Source organism: Nylanderia fulva, unplaced genomic scaffold (genome assembly GCF_048542155.1).
Source record: "Nylanderia fulva isolate GAGA-0341 unplaced genomic scaffold, ASM4854215v1 Scaffold12, whole genome shotgun sequence".
NCBI lineage: Eukaryota > Metazoa > Arthropoda > Insecta > Hymenoptera > Formicidae > Nylanderia > Nylanderia fulva.
Window position 1 is genome coordinate 1,011,769 of NW_028189409.1, and position 12,481 is coordinate 1,024,249.

The 12,481-nt window shown below is 33.3% G+C and overlaps 1 protein-coding gene across 2 annotated transcripts in view; it reads left to right on the forward strand.

Annotated features, from left to right (window-relative positions):
* mdy (diacylglycerol O-acyltransferase) overlaps positions 1-12,481 on the forward strand; it is a 149,264-nt gene that overhangs the window by 108,916 nt on the left and 27,867 nt on the right. For both annotated transcript variants that reach the window (XM_029319160.2, XM_029319161.2), the window contains one exon: positions 1,386-1,494. In XM_029319160.2, the coding sequence (XP_029174993.1) occupies positions 1,386-1,494 (109 nt within the window). The remainder of the gene's footprint in view (positions 1-1,385; positions 1,495-12,481) is intronic.

Consider the following 12,481-nt stretch of genomic DNA (forward strand, 5'->3'; position numbering starts at 1 on the left):
TTTTTTCAAGTTTCGTTCTTCCGACCATCGTATCGCCATCCTTACCGGTTTTTACAGCTCGCTTTTCCCTTTTGTGCGGCGCGGCAGTGTGCTTTCCGTGCAGTTGCGTTCATCGAAAAGTGCATCCAGACTTTGCTTGTCGCCGGCAGTTTACCGGAAACGAAACTCGCGCGGACGACGTGCCATCGAATGGGAGCGTCGTTTCACGCGACAGCACTCAAAAGTCGTATTTTCAATTTTTCGAGAATCGGTATATGGTCCAGAGAGAGAGAGAGAGAGAGAGAGAGAGAGAGAGAGAGAGAGAGAGAGAGAGAGAGAGAGAGAGAGAGAAGAGAGAACGGGCGAATAGGATGGTAACGAGAATGGGGGTGGAAATTCATGGGGGTTGGCCGGAAATCGGTTTGCGCCATCGATAAAATCTGAGAGCAAATAGATGTGTACTGGTGTCGCGTAATGATCAATGTAATCGAATCACGTGGAAACGAATTAGGTCGGACGGCCGATAAATCCGATAAAAGGTACATCTGCGCGTTCGCCGCGTAATGGCAGAAATACATGTATATCTAGATGTAAAAGTGGTAAAAATGTATTATCTTTTTTAATGGTATATAAATATGATATTTCATTATTAAAACACAAAGAGAATTTGAAATTTATATATACAAATTTTTTTCACAAAATTTAAATTTAGTTAAGATTAAATTTAAATATAGTTGAAATTAAATAAAACTATATGTACACATGTACAGGATAATTTTAAATAAGTGCGAAAAATTTTAAGAGGATTCTTTGTCAAAAATTAAAGGAAGTTTTTCATATAAATATATACTCTTATATCTCTCCCTTAAGCAATTATACTTTTTCAAAGAAGGAGATGAAAATTAGGTTTTTTTTTCTTGAAAATTATTGATTTTATAACAAAATAAAAGAAATAAAAGATTTTTAAAAGAATCAAGCTTTCTAAATTCTACATATTTTTATATGATCACATTCTGACTCGTAAAAAAGTTTTAATAAAAAATTGATTAGGAGTTGCTAATTTCATTATTCTATGATGATACAGGAAAATTAAAAAAATATTAATAAGTATCCTTTTTATTAGTAGAAAATATCCATCAAATTTCATTTAACTTGTCTAAAATTTAAGAAAAAAAAATAAACGTAATTTTTATATCCTCCCCTTTGAAAGAAAGATATAGGAGTTTTCATTTTCGACAAAGAATTGTAGAATTATCTCCTAGAATTTTTCGCACTTATTTAGAAGCACTCTGTACACATACAACATACATATACATATGCATATTTTGACCATTGAATTTTATTTTATATTAATATAATTAATTAAAATATTCCCTTTGATCATCGACGTGTCATTTAATTTACAGGTTCCTTATAAAACGAATATTGGAAGTCGTTGTAGGAAGCCAAGTGGTGATGTCGCTTTTCCAACAATGGATGATTCCTTCCGTGAAAAATTCATTGATACCCTTTAGCGTGAGTATATTTTTAATATTAAAGTACTATCTCATAAGAAATTTCATCTTGTTTTTACCGCTGAATTTAAAAACTAATTTGCTTAGATCTTCATAAATCCACAAAGAGTATATTTATAATATTAAAAAGAGTATATTTATAATCAAATGAGAAATAATTTTTTCTTTTTTTTATATGTAAGTTTGAGATTAATTTATAGATGGAACTTGTTAGTAATCTCAAACCAAGAGATACAGTTCCGAAGAATTAATTTTTTGCGCTTGGGCTCTATTGGCCGATTTAAAATATCATATATATTTATAATATTTTCCCAATGTATCAATTTTTTCTGCGAGGCACAAAGTATTCGCCCTTTCACCAACTTTTTTTCTTGAACGATATTGATGATTTCTCGTACGATAAAAAACTTGCGCTTTATTACTAGGGAGCTAATTATTTATCGCGATAGTCATAAATAAACCAGACTAACCGTGAACGCGAAATAACTGGTAAGATAGAAGTGTAATTTGGTTTCGGCCAAATAGGTACGATCAATCTTTCGAGTAATGCTTTCGCTCGGAAATTCGATACACACAGATACATATATATTGTATACAACAAATTCTATGTGCTATACCCGAACAAGTATCAGCCCGAATTCTCTCGCGCGTTAAAATACGCGGGAAAAAGAGAAGCCGTTGTTTGCATGTTGCCGCAATTCCAATAATATTGCAAGTTGCATCTATGCAGGCGATGCATCCCTCCGCAATGACATAAACATTGCGTAATATCACGAATACGATGTAAATTGCGTTTCTTAAAATGCTAAACAGAGAAAGACGAACGAGTAAAGAAAAGGGGGAACTTAAGAGTTTCAGCGACACGTACAAAGTATATTTTTTATCGCTTAGATATATGTATATGTTCGCTGTAAAGTATATACCGCCGGGTTATATTTCACGATGTTAATAATTTTGCCGCGTGAAAATTCGCGGCGTCTCCATCTGTCGCGACGACAAAACATTTTGCAGAGCAGAAACAGAGTAGTACAATATATATCCAATTTATTTTTGCACGTCGGGGTTCTTGATAAAAATAAGCGAAAGTGAGAGAGAAAGGAGGGGAATATACGAAGAATGTGTCATGCGACACGTAGTTTTTCCCGTTCGCGTCGCAATAATGCTCGGGGCACGCCATCAGTTTTTATCTCTGGCTGCGAAGTTAAATCCTTCCTACCGCGCTATGATTTGCCAGTTATATTTGATGCTGCGGGAGGTTGTGACGTGGCGCGAGTGATATTTTCCTTGCAAATATCCCGCGAGTGTTCACTCGCAGTCGGCGCGATGAAAGTTAAATACACGGAATCGCGGAATCTAAAATTGTCAGGCGAGATTATTGCAACTGATGTGAGATTAATTGCTTTTAGAATAACGTTATAATTTTGGTGAAATATCTACAATTAAATATATTTTTATTCTCATCTGTGAACACCAAATCGAGTCGGTTTACCTATAATAATAGTAGATTTCAGCTGAAAATTATTTTAACCCTTAACTGGTATCGTGGGGTCAAAAATGACCCAACAGGTGTAAAAACTTATGTTAATTTTTTTATAAAGATTTTAGAAAAATTATGTAATTATTAACAACACATTAATAAATGACTGATATGATTAATTGATGTCTTTGGAGAAGTGTGTTGTTTTATTTAATCAAATAAATAACCATAAAAATATAATATCCCACTATTGAGAAAGGATTTTATGTTGGAGTCTCAAATGACCCCACGCGATACCAGTTAAGGGTTAAATCAGATAAAGTGTCATAAATTTTTAGCTAAAATATCCGATTTCCAAAATAATTCAGCTTTAATGTAAAAAATGGCTTTTTGAGATATTTGAGATTTTTTTGTAAAATAGGTTATTTGGAAGGTGTGATCAGATGTCATGAATATATTGTTTGGACCCTATAAGATGCACTTTTATTATTTTAGCCACGTTGGATATGTTCCTGAAGAAAATAGGTTTTTGAAAAAAATTTATTTTGTCAAAAATTGATTTTACTATAATTTGTCCCTTTTTAGATTATACAATTTTTGTCTGGAACATTTGTTTGAAAATGCATCTGTTTCGAAAAACATAGGCAATTAAAATGAGACCTTGTATATATAAATATACATTTAATCTATTGCGATAAGTTAAATTGTCCATGTGTATTGATAGACTTAAACTACAAATTTTATTATATTAACAACAAAATTTTATATTTAAATTCTTCCTATATATATGGCTAAAAATTAAGATGTCGAAATAAAAAAATGATAAAATTAAATTTGATAAGGGATAAAAGATACAGTCATGACTTCTGATCAGAAATTCAAAATAAAAAGATCTTTTTTAAAAAAAAATTTTAATATTGCAATAAACTATTTTTTGCATATTAAACCTCAATTATTCCGAAAATCTAACGTGTTGCTGAAAATCAGCTTGCGACATCGTCTTCAGCATACAAAAATCAATGAGAAAGACCTTATGATTCCAAATAATACAAAAATATTTCTTTTTTGTAAACTAGTGTAATTTTCTTTCCGCGATAAAGAAAAAAAGTCACGGATGAATGCGCGCCTTTTTTTCATTCTCTTTGCGTTTCGTAATAAATTATGTAACAAGTCATTAAACATGTAACATATGCATCATATCATCTCCCTTTTTCTTTTTTTGTTGATATGATTTTTATTACATTTTTCTATGAAGGCAGATAATGAAGAGATGTAGCATATTTTAAATTAATTTAAAAAAAATCTATACGCGCGCGCACATGGGGAGAGAGAAACGGTTAATTAGCCAATTATCAATCGTCGCCGATGAGGTGTAATAAACGAACCGCTTAATTAAATATGCTACAATCCCGAAAAGAAAAAGAGAGGCTGAAGGATAATTTAAAACGCTAATTAGAGGAGAGAACATGATTTGATATTTATATATGTACTTTTTAATCCCGCACGCGTGTACTTATATAATAGCTTTGATCGCGGGGTAACGAGGAGGAGAGAACGTGTCGCAAATGGCGAAAATTTTTCATTGCCTGCTCACCAGCGAGAGGGACCATATATTTAAATGGAACCTTTTACGTGGTCGAGCTTAACCGCGGCTGATCCGTGGCTGGCATCCGCGGTTCACCAGCTACGCCTATATTTTATACATAATGTTATCGAGAATCCAGATTCCATCATCGATCCGATAAAGTTATTGATCATTCGACCATTCGCACGAAATGCCAAATGCAGTATAGCTTACAGTAAAAATTCACGGAAGAAATTCTCTTGGCTATAAATATTTCCGATGAAACACGATCGAAAATGTTTATATTTGTTTCTATTGATTTATTATTCGATATGCAGGGTGTTTCTAAAAAAACGCGAAAAAGTTTAGGAGATAATTTTTTGTCAAATATTAAGGATTTTTCATAAATATAATAATTATAAATATAAATTATAAATATTAAATTTTCGTATAAATATTTTTACATCTTTCCCTCTGAGAAGTTACACTATTTTAAAAGAGAAAAGATGAAAATTTTTTTTTCAATTTTGGACAAGTTAGAAAATGAAATTTGGTGGATATTTTTCGCTAGTGAAAAGAATATTTATTAATATTTTTTTAAATTTTCCCGTTATAAGGGAATGAAATTAACAACTTCTATTCAATTTTTTATTAGAACTTTTAAGGGACCGAAATATGATCATCTAAAATATGCGTTAGAAAGCTTAATTTATTTACAAACTTTTTTCTTTTATTTTTTTCGTAAAGTCAATAGTTTTCAAGAAAAAAATATTAAAACTTAATATGTACTTTCTCCTTTAGAGGAGTGTAACAAAGAGAAATATAGGAGTACATGTTTATATGAGAAAACTCTCTTATAAATTTCGACAAAGACTCATCTTCTAATATTTTTTGCATTTATTTAAAAACACCTTGTATAGAAACCAAGAGAGTACAAATGGAAACATAGTTAATTTTTTCGATGGATTTTCTCTTGACCCAGAGTACAAATGGAAACATACAGTTAATTTTTCGATGGATCTTCTCTTGACCCAGAACCCAGAACGCTTTTTAGCTCGCAATTACTTGTGCAAATAACGCAGCAACAAAACACAAATTACAAATATGATTATTTAAAGTACATTTAGATCAGAGATTCCAATTTGAGCTTCCACAGCGTGATTAAAAATTAATTAATTTCGCACACGTGTATGTATCTCATATAATTAATAAAGCTATAATGAAACAGTTGCACCTATACCGGACAAATATAATAACACGTGTGTCGACACAACGCTCGCATTTGCTAAGTTCATACATTTGTAATTAATAATACGCACGATATATCTTCCTAATAAAATTTCACGTTGTCATTCACGGGGAGAGCAATATCTCTGTTTGAAGCGTCTACCTCTCGCCAAGTCTGGTCTGGTCCGCTTTCGCTCCTTCATGTTGCAGCCGGATGAATTGTTGCGGAACTTCGCTCTAGCTGAGTGCTGGCTGCTCCTTTCCATAACGCCGCTTCTCATCGGAACTTCCGCATTCGTGATTAGGCACGTTCCCTTTCTCCATTGTTGTTGGAGAGCTATATCGCGTGCAGGATTATTAAGCGTTTCGAAATCGCTTCGAAATCGGGATCGACGTGAACCACTCAACGACGGATGGGAAGGAACCGAGGTTCGCGGCCGCATGATTTCATGCCGCAGACAAATTGCTTCTGCAAATCGTTTGACACTCCTCCATCTTCCTTCATCTTTCCTCTTCATCGTTTCCTCAAGAAGCGACGAAGGAAACACTTAAATGAGATGCGCTGTGGCTAGAAACACCCTGGCGTTTCTTCCTCACTTTTTCCTAACAAAGAATGTAAAATAAATGCTGCTATCCGTGTGGAAATTTTTCCTAGGCCGAACCCTATAAAGGTTTTCTAACTTTATTTGAGGCTCAAGTTAGAACCTATCTTGGTTCAATCTTGGATCGTCATGTTTTTTTTATCTAGAGTCCTTATTGCTTTCCAAAAACTTGGAATATAAAATCTAAATATATTTAAATATAAATATTTTATATAAAAATTTTTAGAACCAATGTTGGTTTCATAAGTCGTCTATATATAAGAAACCACGATAAAAAATATTGCCATGTGAATTAAATTTTTAATTAGTCCCTTAACTCATTGAAATCGGGTTAAGTGATGATTCTTCCTCTAATAAATCAACATGTGATGCAGTGATTTTAAATTGTATCAATTTATTTAATACACTTTTCGTATAATTACACTTTTTCTTTAAATTGAGCTCTGTATGAGCTATAGTTGGACATGCTTAAATTAAAATGTTTGAAGAAAAACATCGATGCCATAACATAAAAACTAGGTTTTAATCAAGTCTTAATTGGCAAGCATTATTTAGGATACCTATACGGGACCAGTATTAGACATCTCGATAGACCCAGATAAATTTCTCAGGGTCAAACCATTTTTTCTCATTATTTCGACTTTTTTCTATTCCTCGTTCCGTACACTATACTTTCTACCCTCGGCGACAAATTGGATCTGATAATTGCAAGTCGCGATTACGACAGTCACGTCCTCGATCGAGCGTCCAGCTGTGCTGAAGAACCGATATCCCTCCCTCGGATTTTAACCCAGCGTGGTCTATCACTGTCGCCCGGCGTGGAAACGTCACGAGGGCGACGGCAAGAAGAAGAAGAAGAAGAAGGAGAAGAAGAAGAGAGATTGTGAGATTAAGAAATCTACAAGGATATTACTTCCGTTGGGTCACGAAATTCCAGGGAGGGAGAAATTGATAACTGCGGAGATGATACTTTGTCACAGGGGTAATCACTTTTTACCGGCTGTCCTGTCTCTCTCCAGATTCTCTCTGAACCTCGTTATGCTTATAAGGCGGATTGAATGGATGAGAGGAGTCGGCGCTGCGCGCGACCGGAAATCCTCACAATTTCCCCTGGCAAGAGGGACGATTAACCCTTTCAGCAGCGCCGAGGAGAGAGATCCGACGCATTACATCTGCTTTTGTAACAACGTACTTCTGCATGAGCCATTTTTCACGTGCAACGCGTGCGAAAAATTTCGTCCGCTTTAAAGAGATGGTGCCGTAGTTCTGTTTTACCGACTTTAAGTTAGATTAGGTTCACTCTTTATTGAATATATAGATTGAAAAATCCTTCACAATGAAAGTTCTGATAATAATGAATGGGGAGCGCTGTCCGGCAACTAATTTTGGCTGTTTTATGCCTCGACATCGATTCCGTACGCAAATGTACGTACATAATTAATTCAAATACGAATCTTTTGATACAGCCTTTTAATCTCATTTTTATTACTTCTGTCTTATTCTTTTATGCCATTTGGGAGCACCATATTTTGTGCACAAATAAACTGCAGAACTTTTGTATTAAATAATTTTGTTATGAGTTAATGTAAGAGGCCGATAAAAAACTGTAATTTTTTACTTTTATTGTTTTTTCATACAAAATTACAGCGCTCTCCGTTCATTATTATCAGTACTTTAATTGTAGAGAAGGATTTTTCAATCTATGTAGCTAATAAAAAGAAAAGCCCTTAAACTCAAAGTCGATAAAACAGACATAGTCAGCATCCCATTATGGGAATGCTGACCAAATTTGTTATTATAAATACTTTAATTCTAGAAAAAGATTTTTCATCCTGTATGGCTAATAAATAGTTAAATGAAAATAATATCATGAAAGTTAAATGAAAATACAGCGCTCCCCGTTCATTATTATCAGTACTTTAATTGTAGAGAAAGATTTTTCAATCTGTGTAGCTAATAAAAAGAAAAGCCCTTAAACTCAAAGTCGATAAAACAGACATAGTCAGCATCCCATTATGGGAATGCTGACCAAATTTGTTATTATAAATACTTTAATTCTAAAAAAAGATTTTTCATCCTGTATAGCTAATAAATAGTTAAATGAAAATAATATTTGTCGATAAATAGACAGAGTCAGCATCCCCTTAAATATAAATGTAAATGTATAACCTCTATCTTTCATTTTTTTATCATTTTTTAAAATTTTCTATTTGCGGCATTTATTAATTTGTTTAATATCTATTGCTGTGATAATATATCTTGCAACTCAACGGTGTTAGTACTATGAATAAGTCTTTTGCTTCACGAAAATACAAGGATTAAGCCGGATTTTCTGCGGCTTTCGCTTACAGAATTGTATATTTCATCCTACTGATCGATTGAGCGATCGAGGATTGACAGGTTCGGGAGAAGGGGATGCGTCAAGTTTTAGCTTATCAGCTTACGGCACACTGCAGCTTAAAGGGATAAGCGTTTAAAGGGTTTTTAGGATGCGTTGAAAGTCGTTATTAAAAAACATGCGGCTATTCATAGAACGTATACGGTATTGATCTCCTAAAAAAATATGCTCTATATTTACTATATATATAATTTAATTTAATTATTATACATACATACAATACAGAGTGATTCTAAATAAATGCAAAAAATTTTAGGAAATGATTCTTTATCGAAAATTATATTTCTAAATTCCAACTCTAAGAAATTATCAAAGAGGGAGGTAAAAGTTTGGTTTTTTTTTTTCTGAAATTTTGTTTTTGGTCAACTTTTTTCAACATATACCTACTATAATTTTGTTTTGCTTGCTTTTTTATTCTAAAATTTAATTTCTCACAACCCGAAACCTACATACGTCATTTTAGTAACGTGCTGTGCGTAATAATATATTTTTTTTCTTATAAACTATTAATTTTACGAAAAGGGACTTTGTTTTAAAGGGATCATTAAGATTAAAAGACAGAAATTGTTTCCGAGAAAACTAGAAGATAGAAAAAAAAAAACTGCTCGTCAAAAATTTAATTAAGAGTTTGCAGACATTGAAATGAATCGGTTATATTGTTTAAAAAATCTTAGTTATGCGCGCGTTTTACGCGTTCCTTTTACATCCTTCCTTATTTTCCTCGCGTATCGAATCAAAGTAAGCGCGAGAGGGTTCCAAGAAGCAACGAATCGGGAAAATCCGCGCGGAATGCGTACCGTTCGACTCCCGTTGCTCGTTTTTCTTGCCGTCGGCAAGATTCCAGACACTTGACCAACGTTGTCGAGGGTGGAATTCGCAGAATACCGGAAGCCGGTCGCACCCTCTTCTTCTTCTGTATCGAAGTTGCGCGTTCGCCAATCGGGCGGAAGTTCCGCGCCGAGTTATGACGCTGCAAAAATTCTTTCGATCCGCGCCACCCTCGGGCGGGCAAAAAAAGAAAAATGCCGTGTCGAGGCGGCGGCTAACAAGTAAAATCGCTGCGTGGGACTCGCGCGTGACTCGGGAATCACCAGCGGAAATCGGACTTTTGTGAAAGTGGCGAGTCTTCCCTCTTTGAGGCTCGAGCGAGATTTCGTTTTCAATCCTCTTTTCACGATTTCGACGTTTCAGTATATCGAGTTGCCATAACTTTTTCTTCCTCTATAATATACTTTTTTAATCTTCAATTTTTATATCTTTTGAAAAAAAAAATTATATTCATCTACAAAAAAGAATTTTTCAACTCTGTTGCTGTATATACCATAAAGCATTTTCTAAGTAACTACACCGTCGGATCAAGACTTCAGCATTATTCCGAAGTAGTTTGGAAATCCGCTCACGTTATTACAACCGGCCGCTTAACGTTTAACAGCGAAACGTGCTCGCTAAAAGACCGAAAAGCGAGGGGGAAGTTTTATTGGCAGCGTATCTTTGCCGGGACGAAGAATCTCAGGCGGTATTTCTCCGACTTTTAACTGACGATGAAAAGCGGCCCGATGAATTGCGCTCCGAATATGCCGCGAAGAAACATTTCAATCTCGCGGCGTTCCGCGAAAAAAAGAGCGCGGACGAGACGAGAAAAAATCTTTATAAAGAAGAGAAAGAATCTTATTCGCGAGAAAAATTGTTGCAGTCCCATGAGCGAGTTATTGTCCTATTTTTCTCTCTCTCTCTCTCTCGTATGTTTATTGTCGCGTCAAAGAGACGGAGGATGCGGACGATATTTATTCGACCGCTAACTGCTACCAGAAGACATCATCAGTGAATGAAGAACAGCGAGAGTTAGTTGTCTAGCGGAACTGTCTTTTTGCCGACTTTGCTCTGGCACGAAACATTTAAGATCCACGTCGAGCGCCTTTTAATTCTATTTGTCTTCCGCTGTTACTTCGGTAAGCGTGTAGTCTGAAAGTGCGACTCTGGAAGTTGTCAGATTGGAGTAAATATTTTGGGGTTCTCTGGAAAGACTTCAGTTGAGTTTTAGGGATAATTCTAGACGTTAATTCGCGCTGAAAAACAAATTTTTCGTGTGATGGAGATCGGGACTTACTTGACAACAAACGTCGCTTAAGTTATTTTTCACCATTTTTCATGAGGATATTTTTGTTCGTATTTTTAATGTCAAAAATAGGAAAGTCGGATGAGTGAAAAAATTTTTTCGAAGAGGAAAATGCGAATACTATCGCTTAATTTATTGCTTCCTCATAGAGAAAGTTTTGTTTCCGTGAAAAAAAAATTTTGTTTTAGATTTCTATTCCAATGTGTTCAGAATGTTTTATTGTATGAATTCCATTGAATGTTGAAACATCGAAAAATCATATTTTTAAAAAATGTTTGTATGTATGTGTGTATGTATATATGTATGCTCATCTATTTTAATTTACATTTATGTAAATATCTCAAGAACTATTTGACTTACAACGTTCCAATTTGACATACAAGTAAAGTAGTACAACACTTTTATTTACTGTCATTCTTATAAAAATTCATACTGTGTTTTAAAATGCAATTTTAATTTTTCACAAAATATGATTGCTCTAACTTCCATAAATTTTAAGATATAAGGATACATTTTTTTACATGAATAAATTATCATTAAAGGATGATTGATATTGAATTTGACGAGAATCGGTAAAAGGATTTATTATTTATAAAATTTTGAATTTTTAAGAAATATACATTTTTTAATTTTCGCAAATTTTGAGATATCGAGCTAATTTTTTTTACATGAATAAAGTATCATTAAAGGATATTTGATATTAAATTTAGCTAGGATCGGTGAAAGGATTCATTTTTTATAAAAGTTTGAATTTTACGAGAAAAGTAAATTTTCTAATTTTACGAAAGAAACTTACGAGACAGGGTACATACATACACACATACACGTGGCATTCTGAAAAATGTTATTTTAGATAAAAAGAGTGTGCAAATTAGCAACTTGCACATTGCTTCCTCATCATATTATTTCGCTAATTAGGATGGTTTCCTAATTATGACTTCCTCATAGAGAAAGCTTAACTTGCACATTGCTATAATTTAAAAACTTTCTTAATGAGCGAAATTAAATTGTGATTAAGCAACGCGCAAATTAAGCTTTCTCTATGAGGAAGTCATAATTGAAAAACCATCCTAATTAGCGAAATAATATGGTGAGGAAGGAATGTGCAAGTTAGCAATTTGCACACTTTTTTCAATTACTTGATTGACAGTGTTGTGCTTAGATGATTTTAAAATTAGCTATATAAAGATGAGATAAAAATATATAAATATATTCTTGTTAGATAAGGTAAAGATAATTTTGTTTTAAATAAATCTAAATAAAATTATATGGCAATTCATCTAGACAATTTTCTAGATAATAATTTTTAAGACTGCTTATGTAAATGCAATTATAAAAAAAATATAAATTATAGAAGAGACATGAAAATAAATGCATTCATATTTTTATTTATAAATTTTTGTCGTTCACTGCTTAAGTTTTACTATTTAAATATTTTTATGTGCTATGATTTTAAACCAAAATTATCTTTAAATTATTCTAAATAATTTAGTAAAGATAATATTTTTTTTTTTTTTATCTAAACTGCAGATATAGGTAATGCATATTTTTATTATATTCCATATAAAGATAAGATGACGTCAAAGTTTCTAGATAATCATGTA